We start from the raw sequence: 18,957 nt of genomic DNA, 5'->3' as shown, positions 1-18,957 counted from the left end.
CAGTAAAAAATGTTTTCTATAAAACATGCAATCTAGCATTAATACCCTTCAGCATTTTGTTCCAATGCAACAAGACCAATACTGGAGAAGAAGTCTCTAAGCAAACCTAGGCAATAAGGGTCTGACACTATCCTCCCTGTGCTACTCTACTCGACTCTCAGGAAGACTCAAAAAGCACAACTTTATGGAACATGGAGGAATCTGTAATATCTTTGTTCTTAAAAAATAACGGAACGGTGAAAATAAGCTATTATGTGCTCACCTTAAGAAAATCGTGAACATCTTCATTATGAAAAGTTTTACTAAGGAGACTGCCTTGTTCAGCTTGCTGTCTGTGTTTGAACTCTTCTTTCTTCTTTGCACAACTCTCCAGTCGTTTCAAGACCAGGTCTTTGCTTTGCTGGATACATTCTGGAGCAGAAAACACTGATGATTAGATACCACAACTCCACAGGGAGAAAGTAGCATCTGCTACTGTCAAACAACATAAGCTCACAGAAATCTGTTAGTGAGTGAAATAGGCAAGTAATCACCATGGAGGACTTAAAATTTCAGTCTTACCCTGACAGTCTTTTTAGATGTGAACTTTTGGGTTGCTACATGGCACTTAACTTATCAGGTTTTTGGATCACTACCATCCTGCACCTCCCCTGTCACTGGTGCTGCTGCTAATGCAAAGGCAGTGTGTTAGTTCAAGAAACAGATTCCCACCTATGGCACCCCAAAATCCCCCCCTTCTGCTTCGGGAAGGTCCAGAAGTGGCTCACTACCTAATTGCAGATATGCAAATGTTGCTGCAAGGACAAAGGCAGTAACATGTGGTGGGGAGAAAAGGTCCAGAGCAGTGCTAGTTCGGATTTGCTTGAACTAGCATGCAGCCATACCAGGCTCCCAAAGTGACTTATACAAAAACCTGCAGAACAAGTTGTTAAGGTCCCTCTGATCTTGTGCTAGTACTGTGAAATATCTGGGACCAAGTTCTTCCCCTCTTCACCTCCCCTGTAGGCCCAAGTGATTTATAAATTCATGAGCCTATCTGGACCCTGTGCTGAAGAGTGGAATTGGTGCTTTCAATGTTCTGCGACTACTTTGTGTCTCACTGCCTGTCCACCTAAGAAGAACTTTATTTATTTCCCTCCCCTTGTCCTTCCCCAGACCAGTATTTCACCCCAACTCGGGCAGCTAAAGGGGAATGCAAAAGAACAGACCTCTGTGCCTGCTGTTCTGCCACCACATCATGCTGCTGTAACTATGAGAAATTATTTTGTGGAGAAATAAAGGAGTGCGCTATTATAGCACTGAGCAGTTTACTTATTCTCCACGCTACTTTATTGTGCTTATCCACAGGCTGATGATGCACTGACAAAACATTTGAAAGTGCACTGAAAGTACAAAAAACCTGTAATAAAAATGTCATCTGAACAAATGCAGCAACTGTTATTTTTAAACACTACTTGATTCTTTACTACTTCCTTGTTTGTTTCCTAGGAGCACAGTCTTGCTGGCTTTGTGTTCTGCTTACAAATTATAGGTACAGTTTAACTTCTGTATTTAGGATCTCATAAACAAGGTCAACACAGACTCTCACGTGAAAATGCTGCACTCCAGGTTATTTTTGGGTTTACTTTTCTAAGCATGTTTCATTTCCTGGGAACCAACCAGCTGTAGCTGACCCTGTTTGAGTAAGGGGGGGAAGAACCGTATGACCTCACTAGGTTCCTTCCAACCTCAACCATTCTGTGATTCTGTGAACTGATGACTGAGATAGGGCACAATTTATCAGCCTGAAGACTGAAAGTGACTGGGCAGCACTGCAGCTAGAATATACTGTGACAAGACTACATTCATTCTGACCATCTAGTTCACTGAACTCCAACCCTAATGCCATTTTGCCTATGCCCACAAGTAACAGAAATGGTTCTGGAAAATGTGCAAGAGTAAAAAACTCATCACTGTTTTCATTTTGACTGAACTATAATTTCCCATGAGTACTGATGGAAAGCACTGAGCCCTTGGTACAGCACCTATCAGAGAAGTTAGGGGTACATTTCTCAACATGCTGGGCATTAGGTAACATGCAAAGTGACACAGAGAGAACCTTAAATCAGTGGGTCATTCAGGTTAGACTATTATAATAGTATACCTAACAGATAGGCAATGTGAAGGGGTGTAAGAGGGAAAGACTTCATTTTAGAAGTATTTTTAGCCTCACACAGTAACAGACATGTTTATTTGAAGATTATTAGCCTTAAAATTATCTTTTCAGAAGAGTGATAACACAACAATGTTTTGTGGCTCCACATGCTAGCTGGAGATCGTAAGATAGTCTTCTGCACATATAGAGCTATTTCTGTCCCCAATGTTAGCCAGTATCACCAACAATGTCAAGTATCTGAGCAGTAAATGGAGAAATCTCACAGATAATTGTAACAAATGTGACTGTTCTTCAATCTTCAAATTAATATGGTATAGATTATGTGAACTGTAATTTCACAGTAATGCCTGGAACAAGACCTAAAAGGCTTAAAGCCAAAGTTCCCATTCTAAGCATTCACCCATCACAATAACAGTGTTTGCCAATTCATTAATACCTTTTTAAAACAGGAGTATAGGGCTGAAGCTATAATACACTAATGAGAACTTATACCCATATTTTTTAAGTCATGATCTCTGGTCTAAGTACTCACCATTACTGAAATGTGCCAACTGCTCCCAAAAGGACTTGTGCAGATCCGTTAAAAGTTCTTCCTTTTGTCGGACTGAGAGATTATTCTTTACAGTTAAATGGTCCAGAATATTGGATATAATATTTAATCTACACTTACATTCTTCTGGTATATAGGACTTCAGTGAATCAATCATTTTCACTGTAAGCTCCCAGTTGAATAACCTTTCCTGAATGTCCTAAAACAAACATTAAAAAGTCCTGTTTAGAAACCAAGAATGGGCCTTCAGTTGTGCTTGTCCTTTCATTGAAATTTTCATTCACAAACTACACAGAAAACTAAGGAGGCTTCTCAAGACCGTGTATTCAACAATCTTCCTGTACTTAAATACTTCTGAAAATCTGAAGTGGTGTAGGATAATAGTGGGTTTATTGCATGCTCAGTTACAAGAGCTAATCTAAAACTACTGCTGTTCTTCATAGAAAAAGAAAGCTGTCAAGAAAGACATTAAGGCAGGAAAAGACTTGCAGAACAAAGTTGAATACAGAAGGGGGAAAGATGGACAGAAGGGCAACATGGAAGGCCTGGACTTCTTTTTGAGATACTATATGGCACACCAGTATGTGCCTTCATTTTGAAATGGGGACATACCTAATTTTGATACCGATGGTATCCCTTCAACTATGTGGTCAGCTGGAGTTCAGTAAATATACTAAAAATTAGTATAATTGCCTACGACCTAGCAGCTGGCATTGCACTATTAGAGGAGAGTTATCAGGGTTACAGTAGGAAACAAGATTTCCTGCGTGAAATTGCAACTGCTTTAGACAATGTTGCGAGGTTGGAAAGTGTATGACACCTACTGCAGATAATGGAGACACACATATGATGACCTGTACAATGAGACGCAAGCACCACAGCAGTGACTTCCGGCAGGAGTATTTCCTGTATCTGTATCCAAACATCTCATCTGAAGTCTGCCCATCTGAAGGAACTTACTGTACAGTAGCCTTGTACGGGTGAAGCGTGATCAGCTGCAAATACTATTTTCATACCTTGCCAGCTTAGTTTATTTAGCTGCTTCAATGCAAAACTAACAAGCTAATAATTACTGTATCTGTTTATTAGTAAACCAAACAAAGCTAGCTATCCATTTATTCTTCAAATTAATGCAGTGGGCCAAACTCTGATTGTAATGTTAATCTACAAATTAACTCTTCCAGGAAGTCCTGTGCAAAGCAAATAAAGGACGTTAAGATTTTAAACAACATAAAGCACAGTGCTGATGCATTTATAAACACTTTTTTCCCTCTTAAGACTGTGTCACTAAGAGATGCTAAGGCTTTTCAATTCCAGTTGAAGTCATAAGACACAGAGTCACACAGAGATTTCTCAGTGTAACAAGAATAAACACTTTGAAACAAAAAGAAATGTCCTAATAATGTAACAATTCTCCTTCATGATTAGATCTAGTGCTCTTGCTCCTGGCACACTGGCTGCATTAGTATCACTTTTTCCTAACATGACTACCTCAACACTATTTTGAGAAAGATAACTCAGGTGCAGAGTTCATCCTTGTGTGCGTCTTCATAAACTGCAATGGAAGTTGAGCTCTTTATAACAAAACTGAAAGAGCCAACTGAAATAAGCAGTCTACATCCTTTCCGAGGAAGGACTGACAAAATCTGTACAATCATTCTTTGTGTTCAGATTGACTAAATCTCTCTCAACATTTATTTCTTTTTGTACTTTACCATTGCCTGCAAATCTTGAGATTCACTTAATAAGCCTTCTACTACAATCATCTTCTCCGTCAGATCCACCATTATCTTTGCTGCTTTGGCACTTGAGCATTTCGATTCATCCAAAAAAGCCTGCTGGGCTTTGTCAGTCTGTTTCCAGAAAGTTTCCATCTGTGGAATATGAATCAAAAAAAATCAATGTTTCCTTACCAATCGCTAGCATTTTATTACAGCAAGAGGTATGTAAGTCTACTGAGACAGGAGTCACTGAGACTACAGTCAGCTTTCAGAATTAGTGAATATTTTGCAAAGCTAAAGAGCCTATTTACTACATGATGATAAACATATTGGTGGCACATAGCCAGTAGGTCAACTCTGACCTTTTTTAATGTATTCACCTGGTGTAACTTCCTAAGAATTTTTTGTTAGTTCTCCAAATATTGCATCTATAAAAGCCAAGCATGTTGTTAGTATTAATGGGAAAAGAAAAAGGACATAAACTGCAGCCCCTTTTTCTGTTAAGTCTGTTTAGCTACAGAAGCAGACATCCCAGTCAAACAAGATTTTTGCTAGAAATGGAAAACCAAAAATTGTCACAGTTTTTCACAGTCAAAGTCTTTCAGAGCCACATGCTACACAAGGACTTTACTACCTGTACTGGAGTTAAGTACTTTATGCAGTATCAACGCAGTAGATGTGCCAATTCTGATATATATTATCATATAGGTAATCTCTAGTTTTAAGCTCCAATCCCACAAACACGACTGTGCAAAACTGTGAATATTCTGTGGTCTTCAGTGGGATTACCAGTACACAAAAAGGTAAGAGATTGTATTCATCACCAAGATTTGTATGAAGTATCTGTGAGTTTTTGGAATAAAGTATGACTATAGCATCTGTAAGTATGGCAAAAAAAATCTTTACATTACTGAGGGAAGAGTGGAATAGTTCAAGGTCTTGACCTATTTGAATCTGTGTACAGGGAAATAATTTTCAATATGGATGAAAAGCATCTGCTGGCTTATGAATGCCAGGCCCACTGAAGGATGACTGCTGCTGGTGAATAACTGCCTCATGTTGCTCAGCAAGGCTGCCGGTGCTTTTTTTTATGAAACTAACTCTGGAGGACTCTAAACAATCAATCTTTCATAGAGCAAAGTTAAATTGCAAAAGAAACTTGACACAGATGTACCCTCTTTACCAGGACTTCCACTACAAAGTGAAAGGCACAGAGAATCAAGAGAAAGCTGAGAAAATTCCCAGTGAAGCACTGAACCACTAGATACTAAAAAAATACTAGCTCCTCTATATAAGAAGCCCAAGGTTGAGATGATGGGCTGTTTAGTTCAGGGCTGAAGTGCCACAGTCAATCAAGCACAGGCAGCTCACAGAGCCATCAGTCTGACTAGTCAGTCTTCCATTTTCATCAGCAGTAAATTCGCACAAACCTCAAAAACAGGACTGAGAACTAGAACACCTGCCAGATGACTCAGTTTACTGGAAAAAATACACAGAGTATTTTTAACCTCCAGTTCTCTAGCCTGCAAGCTATTGGATGTAGTGACACTACTGATGAGAAAAAAATGCTTGCTATCAAACTGTATTTTTACATCAACAATGACGTAAATGTATTCTAATGTGCAAAGGTGCTAAAGAAAAATGTTTTGCTAAAGTGAATGTGCAAAACACACTAAAAGGTAGTACAGTAATTATTTTCTTAGTACCTATTTTAGCTGAAAGAATTTTATACTCTATTACTCTCAGTTATGGAGGAATGAAGAAAACAAAGTGTTAGGACTAAAGTCCTAAAAGTCAGGCTATATTCAGGCTTAAAATAAATCTTTACCATCGGACAAGCAACAGACACTTCTCAGCTCTAAAACCAGTGTGATAAACCAGGGTTTTTTATAAAAAACGTATTGGTTCCCAAAGGGAGTTGGAAATACTTTTCTGGAGCAATGTAAAAATGCTTTCAGGACTCACACACATCTAAACTACAGTGAACTAGCCAACAGTTAAAAAAAATAAACAAGCATTTCCCATCAAAGAATTAGATTAAACTTCAGAAAAAAAATAGGAAGTTACATTATCTATTATGTGTTCAGAATATTCCCTTTCTTTCCTTTCTAAGTCTTCTAAAGTCTGGTACTCTGAATTATGGGCTCCTGACATCTCAGTATTCTGGAGTCGAGAGTCAAGCTGTCTCTGTAATTCTTCAAAACCCTGGGGGAAAAAAGCAAGTGATATGTTATAAAGAAAAAACAGACATAACTTCTAAATTCAGGAGTGAATTTGTATGTCAGTTCTGACTTGTGCCTAGGGAAGCTGACCAAAAGCATTCAGAAAGTTCTGTCTCCAGGTAATGCACCTTCTGCAGCGAGCAGAGAAAAATCAAGGTACATAGAAGTGCACTTAAACATACGGCATACATCAAGGAACTGCACTTAATATATACATTTCCACTACTGTGTGAGTACAATCAAGACTGTTGTCCATTTCCACTGAATTCAAGTTTTAGTAAACACTGCTCCACAAGCTTTCATACTAATAATCCTTTGAATCTATTCACATGTATTTTATTTTAATGCATACGCCCCATCTTAAATGGCAGCTATGAGTGTACACGCTGTGTTGAAAACCACATATAGCATCGAGATATGATCATCAGATAGTGTTTTCTGCAGAGTGCTAGCACATACGGATTAACATACCTGTAACACTCATAAGGAACAAATTACAGGCTACCTGATTATATAGGGGTTTAAAATCCTTTGAAACCAGGACGATTCTTTTCTGAAAGCTAATGATACTGACAAATACTAGTCTTCTGCATTATCTACTAGGTTAGTACTGAAATGGATGATTCTTCAGTTGCTGAAACATGCCTTACATAACAAGTATTTACTTCTAATACCACCCACTTTTGGGTGTCAATATATTATCTTGATACCCTTATGCCTTAAAAGAAATGTGACCAGATTTTGACAAGCTTCTCAAACAATCTCATCAAAATCCCATGACTTCTTACAATGCAGAATTGAAAGAGGAAAATGCTGTCTGCAATGGATCATATAACCCTTCAAGTTTCCAACGCAGTATTAAGTAGTTTCCCGTGTTTGCTTACTACCAAGGTCTCTTTTACACAGTATTTTTATAACCGGCCTTACTCCTTACGCGCTATCCCAACTCTAATGCTGTCATGTTTCCAAGACCTTTCTCTTCATAGAATAGCACACAGGAATCCCATATTGACACTTAAACAACTGGAGTACTCAAGAAATTACTGCATCTAGTAAGATTTAGTCTTTGCCTTGCAGCATCTTAGTTAGATGTATGAAGATACTGGTGCCATCAAGCCCAACTGAGGGTTAGGCTATGCTGGGAAACATGCCTAATCTGTATTACCTCTTTGTTTATAATTTGAAGTCATTACCAGAAGGAAAAGGGATTTGCACACCAAATCTCATCTTTCATTTAGTAAGTACAATCAACTTTAATACTAAACTTGAGGATTTAAGGTAGAAGAACGTTTTTTAGGCAAAATGCATTCTGATATAAATTACAAGGTACAACTACAGAGATTCTTGATAATAATTCACAGATTATGAAACTGCACAAACAAAATAAATCTCAACAACTAATGTTTATAAGCTGACAGACTAATGCCTAAACGTGAAATTCCATCTGTATATAAGAAAAAAAATAATCATTACTGTGAAAAATTAGATGAGGCTCCTTAGTGAAATGGTGGAGTCTCCTTCAACCCAGGCTTTTCTGACTCTAATCTGGAAAATGGAACGTGGAACCAATAACTCTCCTATTTTGTTTAGTTTTGTAAAGCCTCTTTTTCTTTCTAATAATCTTAAAAATAGTATGGTCACTCCACCTCAAATGCAATTTGACTGTTGATGTATGTCTTCTAGTTCACAAGTGGCATATGGATTTTGATACAAGTATGTGGAAGAAAAAAGGACACTGAGGAAAATAAGTATATTTTCCCTTGATGAAAGCCTTGAGTTTCTTTCTGGTACTTTTATCCCCTCCTATTTTATTATCAGTAATGACACTTGGGACCAGACAAAGACCTGATAATTAGAGATTATTAAATCTGAATATAGTTCATAATGTCCTGTTTGCTTGAATGGATTCAACTACAAAATACTTTTCTCCTTAACAGATTACACCCGTCACCATTCTCATGACCTCATCTAATAAAAAAAAGGAAATGCACACAAGGTAATGGAGAGAATCAACCAACATGGGAGTTTCTTTGTATTTCTTCTGGAATAGATTACAAATGACACTGCTGTTAAAAGAAGCAGATGAGATAGCCTGTTATGGCAGCCTGCACCAACTGGTGAGATTACCTCTTATTTTCCGTGTTCTTAAATCACAACCAACAAAACCACTTACATTTTCTTGAATTAAAAGGATCTTCTTGAACAAATCATCAGTAATCTTCTTTTTATGATATAAGTCTGTGACATATATTTTGAGAATCTGAATAACCATCTAATTAAAAAGAAGGAAACAAAACCCAGGGTAAGTGCCTGTTCAACATCATAAGGACATTTTTGTGATAACTCTTGTTGATTTACATCAATCATCAGTGATACGACAGTGAATCATGAACAAAATAACAGAAGCATCACAAGCAAATCTGCCATACTTCCATTGTGAAAAATTCCTTGTCTTTGGCTTCAGTAAGATACTGGAAGATGGTGTTACATTCTAACAAGGACAAGGACATAATCTCATATAAACCTGTAGCCAGACCAACACATTTGAAATTATCCTTTATTGGAGAAAATGCAGATCACTTGAAAATATGATGTCTATTTTTCTAAAGTTTAATGAACCCCTGAAACTGAAAGATACTAACATATTCATTATAGATCATAGAATGATAGAATAGTTAGGGTTACTACGATTTCAACTGTAGCTGGCCAAATGGAGTATCAAACATTTTTATATACCACCAGAAAGTAACCATCTCAAGTTCTAGCTACCTCCTCTTACAAAAAACTACATCCATTTTCCAGCTGTGTGCCTTTTATATATATATATATTTTTTTTTTTTTTGTAAGACTGTAATACTAGTATCTTCAAAAAGATGTTTTTGAACACTGGGATAAATTTCTACTTAACCTTTTCTCTCCTGCCTCAGTTAAGAGTATCGGTGTAAAGACAATTCACTCCATCACTAACTGCCACAGCAATTTCCAACATGAAGATAAAAATATGTGAAATTTAACAGCCACCTGCCTGTTACTCATGTACTTGAAAACAGATGATGCAGAAGTTGCTCATTTAAACATATAAAAACATAAATAAAATCATATTTACATATAAAACCAGTTATCAAAGCCAACATTTCAGATGAGCAAAAGCTGGAAAATATGTTATAATTTGAGCTTAGTAGAAGAGAAAACTATAAGGCAGCTGTGTTTTGGATCACACTTGCCAATGTTTTGGATAGGAATTTGACAAGTCTGAGCATACACAACCAAGATAGCACATACTATAAAAAAGACAAAAACAAAATAAAGGATTCGGGAAAACACAGTAGGACATGTTTCCTTTTCCTAGACCTGGTGCTAAGAAAGACTGACTGAAATCAGAGAAAGCAAAGTGGAAAAGTAAGGAACTATTCTCTAGACTGATTTGTTTGGTTTTTTTTCCCTTTCCCCTGCTAGCAAAAATATAAAGCTATTGAAAGCGTCAGCTAAAGGTCAAAGTCATCTGCCTTTCGTGGTAATTTCTGGTGGGCCATGAAGTGTGTTAAATGTTCATTTTCTCACTGTTTCTGTGATTACATCACCATGTTGTGACTTGACCTTAGTTTACAAATTGATGATTAACTTTCAGATCATGTTCAACCTTCCCTGGTAAAACTAAACTTCTGGAATCTGATCTCAAGTTCCCTTTCTCATTTACTTAGATCGGAACAACTCATCAGAAGAGAAGCTGTGTTCCAGGTTTACTTTCATACTTCTTTTGGGTTGTGCTGAAAATCCCACCCCTTGAAATATTCTCAGTACATTTAATAAACTATACCAGAAATGACCAATCTGTTCAAACAGAGGTTGGGAAAGAAGAGGAGGAGAAAGCTATACACTTTATGTCCAGATTTATATTAACTAGGCTAAGACTGAGCAATGGTAATGATTCTGTCCCTGATCATAACTAGACACCATAAACAATTCTGAGTATTCTGTGGCTTTAATTGCATATATCCAGTTTTGCTTTGTTCTGTGTTTTTTTGTTGGGCTGGTTTTTTTTGCTTTGGATGCTGTGACTTGATGTAGGTAGCCATCTATGGTTTAAATGGGTACTTTAATTCCTCAGTCCTACAAAATCATGACTATTGTACTTATCACAATGGTATTGATTCAGCTGAACCAAATTTTCCATTTTACTCAAAGACTTTGAAATCCTTGGAGTTGCAATGCACAAGCGCTGTCCTTGAGAGACAAACTTATCTATTAAGTAATTTTCCCCCTCTTTTTATGTACCTCAAGTGCTGTGTATTCTCTGATAAAAGTTTAAACCCAAACTTTCATATTATCCAGCCTGACCCTCTGTATTTCACAGCCCAATATATTTCATTATATTTTATTCCATTAGGAAGCTCACATTATATGCAGAACAGGAGAGAAAATAAAGACAATACTGTAGAAATGCAACTCTGCTACACTACTTCCCAGCTAGCCAGTTTTTCTGTGATTTCCGAAACTGATATTCAACTAAGACATTCAAAACAAATAGCTGTAAATGAGAGACGAGTACCTACCACATGTTTTTCTTTTCTGAGTTCAGTTTCAAGAGCCACGAGATCTTTTAAAGTAAGACTGCAAAGGCAGAGCTTAACATCAAAACTAAAACAAAGATTAAAAAAGTGTTAATACCAATCTAAATGAAGGTTACATAACAGGGCAACACCACATCATAGTTTTGTTTAGCCACTGAATCTTCCTTTCCTCGCATTGCCCCAAAACAGCAGCCAAGTCACTACTACATTGCCTTCTTTCAGGTAATATGTCTCTACACAAAAGTAAACAAAACAAAACAAGTCTTTTAACAAAGTTGGAGTTGCAGTTCCCTTTAGAAAAAGGCAGGGTAAATATAGGCATGAGTGGCTACTCCAAAGCTTTAAATTAAAACAGCTATAAGGATTATAAATTTTGAAAATACTCTTCATCACTAGTGCCCTCCCCAGTCTCCATAGTGACACAACTATGATTTTCTTTGTTCTTGCTACTGAGAATACAGACACTTACGTATTCATCTAGGGGTACTTTGCCATGGGGCAGCTGAAAGAAAATCAGAGCTGACAGTCCATTTAGATTAGCTATACCCACTCAACAGTGGCACACCTGATAAAGGAACTGTTTTCCCACAATAAAATATGAGTAGCTCCTATTAAAACAAAGAGGACAGACCACTGCCCTTGCTGTTCTCAACACACCTCGTGTGTGACTTGATGCAGAGGACTCCATCCTCAGTCAAGCATGCCACTGCACTTGTGAACTGAGCATATGAGCCAAAACAAAGGGATCTCCTTATCCTACAGTGATACACATTTTATGAGACATCTTTTGCCAAAGTTCCAATTCCCAGAATTTTGTAAGGAACAAACTGACTTTCAATGTGCAGCATGATTTATTACTTTAATCTCCCCAACCACTTTTAGGCTTATGAGCAGATAATCCTGTCTTGATGTGAATACACTAGCTTGGTGAATACATCAGTCTTCGGTTTACACCAGACCTTTAGTGATTGTCCTGAGTACCGCTGGGACACACTAGGAAGTGACCAAACAATAGAGCAGGTTTACTGCTTACCTCTCGCATGTTAGTACTTCAGGGAAGCTGGTCACCTTGAGGAAGGCCCGAGCCTGAAATCTGTCATCACTTGTTGTGGAATGTATTGTTGTGGAGGAACTGCAGTCCTCTTTGTCTCCCTGGCTCAGCGATCCCAGACTGCCTGATGTAGATGTCTCCATGACCTGATTAGGTAGAACCGCCTGCTTTGGATTCTCATGCAAAGATGGATTGGATGAGCCATCTGCTAAAGGCTAAGTAAAAAAAAATTCACAAGGTCAATTAATATGATACAATAAGAAAATAAACATCTCATCAATTTGCAGTGTTTGTCTTCAAGCAAAAAATTAAACAATATACACAGCAAAAGTGTTTCCATATAAATTAAAATCTATCATACTGACGGGTTTCTGCATTGCCCAGGAAAGCACTCTTCTATTGTGGTTATTGGCATGGTGCATGTTTTCTTACTGAAGGACAAATCCTTGTAAGGTTCTTCATATGGCTTACTGGACAGACCCAACTTGCAAGGGAAGACATGGTTAATGTTAATGGTAAGAAAAGGTCTCTTGACTACAATGAAAATTGACCAGACATCATGTGAAGCACTACACGTTTCAGGGGGAGCTGAAAGCTGATGCCTCGCAGAATAACCCATCAGTCAATCGACTTTAAACAAAGAAAGATCTCTGTTAAGCAGATTGGCAGTAAGTTTTCTTCCATTACTTGACTCTGCAATTTACTCTGAAACAGATTGATTGTCATTAATTTTTACAAGGAGAATCTAAAACCTTACCCTAAATTTCTGATTGATGGGATAGATCACTTTTGCCTTTAATGCAAATGCCGTAACATTGCTGTTCAGAGGAGACTCACTTTCCTGTATGGAAAAGAACAGAAAACCATTGGGAACAGTGGCAGATCTGATGGTTGTTCACTGTAAGCACTGCATGCCTCTTTTGTATACACAACTTTCAAATTCCTATTAATAACTATTTATTGACTGTTTCTGCTTTGGCTCAAGAATTCTTCTCCTAAGGCTCATTCCGAGTATGAAACCAAGAAAAGGGAAAGGGAACTCTTGTCATTATCACTGCTCCAAAATGGTTTTACTTTGCAACAGAAAATAGGCAACAGCTAGTATTTACAAGTTATTTTCATTTTGTTCCCCTCTCCCCTCTTTAGCAGCAACTAAAGATTTCACAAGAGGCTGAAATTATCTTAATAATAGAAACTACTAAAAGATAAGCTCCACAGATATCATCATGGATATAAATCCTGTCTTTCAATTTAAATAAAGAAACAATAGATTAAATAAAACTAGTCATCATTTTTCCTAGGAAGAACTTTCATAGTACAAGCCTTACCTACAATCTAGAGAAAATACCAATGTTCTTCCAAAGAACTTTTTACAGATTATGCATTCTTTTCATACAATCTGCTATATCATGTAATCTGACTTTCTGCTTCTTCTCTTTCCTAGCTACTGCTTTATGCACTGGAACAATGGGATAATCAGCTTTGTTTTGTGAGGTTATGTATGGCTCAATAAAAGGTTGGCTGTAAGCAACAGATAGAATGTTTAAATCCAAGCTTTAGGCTATTTCCTATTCTAACTTCTTTGGGTTTGTCACATGAAATGAAAAGAATCTGATTCATCAAAACACAATTTTCTTTATATAGATTTTTTTCTAGGAAATATCAAAGCACTAACAGAGTCTACAAAATAGGAATGAGAAAAGTAAATTATGTCATTCATTGGACTTTCATCATTGCACCTTTTTCATCTTTATTTCATTCATTTCCAGAAGTAATTTTTGGATTTACTGATAAACTTACAAGCACGGGGTCAGCATGTAGAACACCTGCTCATACTGAGTAGCCCCACTGCCACAGTACATATTCAGGGACAGAACCCGACAAAGCTATTGCTCTGCAGTGGCTGGAGGCAGAGCAGCTCCAGTCCAAAGCCCCAAAGCTGTATTGCAATGTGCTAAAACTAACACATCCTGCTTCTCAGCAGGCACAGGTAATACCCTGGTATTATTAATATGGTAATTATGGTATTACTGCAATGTGAAAGGTCTCAGAATGAAAATACCTGTTTTTCTAAACTTAACTAAAAGCATTTTCCACCTATGCTTCTTCATGAATTGTCAATTTGATGCTAGAAACAGCAAAAGCCTCTGAGAATTGGAACAAATGAATAGAGAAAAAAAATCCTCAAACTTCAGTAGTTAGACAAATAGGTCTGGATTAAGTCCCTTCAAAATAACAAGGTTATTTCTTAATGTGTTATAAATGAGCTGATGTTTTTGGGAAATGGATATAGTTGTGAATTATCACATTTAAAAGACCATGATCCCATTTCAAAAAGACACAAAGCTGTATCATTGCACAAATTCTCCCACAGGATTTATACTCCAAAAGAGAATCTAATCCATGCTCACTTGTTATGCCTTACTTTAACTCAAGTAAAATGACCAACCATGATTTGTCACCACTCCTGATCACAAAACTGAAATGAAGGTTAATTACCTATCAGGATTTAAACCAACAGTAAAATGTTTACAATAGTGGCTATTTTCTCTTTGTCTTAAAACCAGTACTCACTACAAGCTAAGCACCAGACTGGCTGGCTTTAACCCACACTTTCTGCATGCATTTAATGTATGTATAACACATTTCAGCTTCACCAAGGGAAATCAGATCAGCTTTGGGTGAAAGGCAGTGATCTAATAACTTTGGGGTAGGACTGGTTCTCAAGGTATTTTGAGATTATATTAAAACAAAATATTTAAATTTTTGATTGAGGATGGGTTAAGTATATACTTTCTCCTACTTTTCTTTCCAAATGGTTTCTCTGACTGTCTTTGAATCCCAGCTCACCACAGTGATGTTTCAGTACTTGTGGTCATTTGAACTCTGCACTGTATCTCCAGCTGGTACCTGACAAGAGAACTTCCTCTCTGAGAAAGCCACTGAAGATGTTGCTGTTTGCAACCACACTCATTTTAGTTCATTTATTCTTTCTCCCTCCACTGGTTTACTCAGTCCAGCTGAGAGTTGGAGACTCTAAGGAGGCTCCTGAAAAAAAGATATTTGTTCCAGATTGAACCTGATGGGAATCCAGGATCAACTACCAGCACTGATTTCAGTACTGAAGAACTTTTTCTTACGTTGATACTGTTCTTTTCCCATCAGCCTTTTGAAATTAAGGACAATGTACAAACAAAACCAAAGGAGCCCCTGTCCAAAAAGAACTCAGGATCTTGATTAAAATATCAAAAGTCCCCTAAGAGAAATGGAATTCTTAAGGGGAAGGAGTACCTGAAATGGTTGTATTCATAAGCAGCCACCAACGCCCACCCTCCTTCTTAAACTTTTTCTGAACACTCTTTAAAAGCTCAATTCCAAACACGATAAAATTAAGACAGTTTGAACCAGGCCCTGAATGTGATCACTGCTACATGCAGCAAAATGGACATCCACCAAGAACAGAGCTTTACCTCCAGCACCATTTCCTCCTCTGATATATAGGGTTCTGCTTTACTTTTCGTGAGTGTGTGCTCTCTTTCATCAGAGCTGAAGCTTTCCAGAAGTCTCTGGGAATCATCCTTCTAGAATTTTGAGAGAGAACAGATAAAATACAACACTGAAATCATACAGATTCACTGGAAATATCTTTGACAGCAGCCTGGATATATTCATGTCTCCATCCTGAAAATTATTTCATTAGTTGGACATTTTGGAAAAATAAAATCTGAAAATGAATGAGAATTTTACATATTCAGGAAGGAATAATTAAAATTAATGAACTTTATGAATCTGTCAGTCCAGAAGTAGAATTTTAATCTGAGAAGTTGTAAGAAACCGCACGTGTCAAATCAATCCATCTGCTCTTAAAGCATCTTACTACAGACTATGGCGTTGAGCTCACAGTCCAAGTTCAAACTTCTCATTTCAAGCATGTTAACTAAAATTGCCTGTAGTTGCCTGCAATGAAGAGAACATTGAGTATTTTTGCTCCGCTGCTATGAGAAAAACGTCCTAAATGAAGTTTTATTTGTGGGAAAGTTCCTGTCAGGGACAATTAACCATTAGAAAATGTTCACCATTTTCCTTCCCCAAAAACAGCCTGTACCATTGGCCTTTACTTCCCTAACAAACAGAGTCGCTGGTACAGACAGCCTGTGCGGGAACAAAACCTTCTGCTGCACATGCTCTTCCCTGTGCACTAAACAGACCCCAAAATAATGCTAACATTGGTCAATGCATCCAAATACAGCATTGCAAGGAATTACTTAGAGAATGAAAAGAAGTTCACCAAATCTAGGTTAAGTGATAGGGACTTGTGGAAGTAGCCATGCTGAGTTCACGTTGTGTCTCACACTGTAGCCACTCCAAAGGAAAAGTTTGCTTTACTCAGCTTGTGTCTCCAAGAATTCATATTCATCCAGTATTCATTTTCACTCCTTTATCTCCAACACTGTAATTTTAAAAATATTTGAATTTTTCCAGGATTAACTTCTTTCTTTTTAACATTAATCTCCTTGCATTCCTCTCAATTTAGACTCATAGAATCACAGTCAGGGTTGGAAAGGACCTTAAGATCATCTAGTTCCAACCCGCCTGCCATGGGCAGGGACAGAACACACTAAACTATGTCGCCCAAGGCTCTGTCCAACCTGGCCTTGAACAGCTCCAGGGTTGGAGCATTCACAACTTCCTTGGGCAACCTATTCCAGTGCCTCACCACTCCCACAGTAAAGAACTGCTTCCTTATATCTAACCTAAACTTCCCTTTGTTTTTGTCCTCTGCTATTTTTGCAACCGAAGTGCTACTGAGCATTAAAAAGTTGAACAAAAATAAGTCTAACTGTAATTACTGCAACACTTCATCAAGCTAATCTACAACAGAAGCCTCCAGGCAACGCCATACTCTTAACAGGAGAATACCAATAGAAATGTATTGCAGTACACTACACAGTCTGCAGTTTCTTCTTAAAACTATCCCAAACTTCATAAAACTGTCCTATGCGCAGATGATCAAACCAGTAAGGCACTTAACTGCAAGCATAGAAGTCCCACAGATTCAGGCTGAGATTGTCAGAATAGTGATTAATTAGGGCTGAATGACAAACGCAGGAGGTTTACCACAGTACATATGGCTGCTTCAGATTCCAGGTACTTGCCCTGCTCCCACTGCAAGGACAACTCAGCTGCCTGGGAAGGTACATGGATACTTAGGTATCCCTGCTTTTACTCTGGATGCGGAAGGCTGTAAGATGTGCAGTTCAGTACTTGCTATACACTTGCCTCATCGGTGGGGCAGATACTGCAAAGAAGGAAGAGGCACAGACAGCCTAAGGTAGCACTGCTGGATTCAGGAAATCAGACCTATGGGATACAACCTGCCCACGCTGCAATGTGCTTCATGTGTGCCAGCCAGCAGTTTATTCTTCTTTCAAAATAAACAACTCTTGTGCAGCTGCAGCATTGATTTTAATGGCATTTAAGTACCTAAATGCATCTGAAGATCTGGGCCAGAGAGAACTGTCAGTTTCTATTCCCTATTGACATAAATGACATAAAGGGTAAAATTGTACATAGCTATATTTGAGTTGGTAGTGGCAGTACAATAAAGATACCACCTATTAAGGCAGGGAAGATAAGCAATTGAATCAGAGGCTTTCACTCGCACAGGGTGCATTGATCCAGCATTTGAAGTACCTCCATTACTCGGCTGAACCATGGCTTCAAACAGTTTCAAACCTCCTACTTAAAAGCAGTTGGGAGCAAAAGGATTTTTCTCTTATGTCACATTTAATGATGATCAACACTAGCAAATACGCACAGGCAGCAGCACTGTTACAGCTGAAAAATAAATGTGGTTAAAACCCAAGCCAAACCAGACATCCCACCGCAGGCTGGCAGAACGTTCCACAGGGCTCCAAATTTCACAGCTGCACCAGTGCCAACCACTGCTACTACATCCAGTCAATCCAGCATGATTTGGGACTAAATGCGATGGGGGAAAGAAGCAGAAGTCAATAACAATTCTCAGAAAATATATCTGCCTGCTAGTGTTCTGCGGGTATGTGCTGCCACTGCAATCCTCGAGTCCAAACATTCACTTTGTTTAATAAAGAGATACCAACTATTCACTACAGTCCTTAAACACCAAGGCAGGTATGTTATTAACAAAACCAGACGCTTTAGAAAACCCTGTTACTACTGTCAGATGTGTTCTGCCTCTTTTATTTCTCAGGTATGTATGTGTGTACCCTCAGTGCAAAGACACTGCTGGGGGTTAGTACTAATTCTCTGCTTGTGATGTTCGTAAAATGAACTTTGGACAGATTTGCAAAACGCTTTGGAAATCGGATTGTTTTTAATGGTTTAGTATGGAAATTTTTGTTTATTTTCAATTATCTCACCAAGTTTCTGCAAGCCACGCACATCTTCCATTATCCCCTAATAGCAGCACAGCCTTGTACAAGTAATGGCTAAGAGAGACAGTGGGCCACCCATGTTAAAGATACAGGCCAGTAGGGCAACACTGAGAACACAAATAGTTCACCAGCCCCTTTTTTGAGTCAGCCCGTTTGTTCAGGACATTGATGAAGCAAGCAGTAACATCCTTCCCAGCAGAGGTGTCAGGTCAGGAATCACCTCCCGCCGACTTCACTCCAACCCCACAGTCTCCGCTCTGGAGCCCTGTCC

General features: G+C 38.1%; 1 protein-coding gene across 1 annotated transcript; it reads right to left on the bottom strand.

The window, feature by feature from the left end:
• Positions 1 to 262: 262 nt before the first annotated feature.
• On the bottom strand, positions 263 to 17,970 carry LOC104411974 (ellis-van Creveld syndrome protein-like; the record flags this gene model as incomplete). Its single annotated transcript, XM_010022545.1, has 11 exons — positions 17,965 to 17,970; positions 17,031 to 17,072; positions 15,741 to 15,851; positions 13,028 to 13,111; positions 12,253 to 12,485; positions 11,202 to 11,286; positions 8,822 to 8,920; positions 6,494 to 6,631; positions 4,421 to 4,579; positions 2,688 to 2,904; positions 263 to 411 (listed from the first exon to the last, which is right to left on the bottom strand). Coding segments are annotated over exons 1-11 (1,323 nt in total), but the record flags the coding sequence as incomplete, so codon positions are not given.
• Between the last annotated feature and the right edge of the window lie 987 nt (positions 17,971 to 18,957).

This window comes from Nestor notabilis, unplaced genomic scaffold (genome assembly GCF_000696875.1).
Source record: "Nestor notabilis isolate BGI_N333 unplaced genomic scaffold, ASM69687v1 scaffold35779, whole genome shotgun sequence".
NCBI lineage: Eukaryota > Metazoa > Chordata > Aves > Psittaciformes > Psittacidae > Nestor > Nestor notabilis.
Note: the sequence above shows the minus strand (reverse complement) of the source record. Positions and strands in the feature narration are given on the sequence as shown.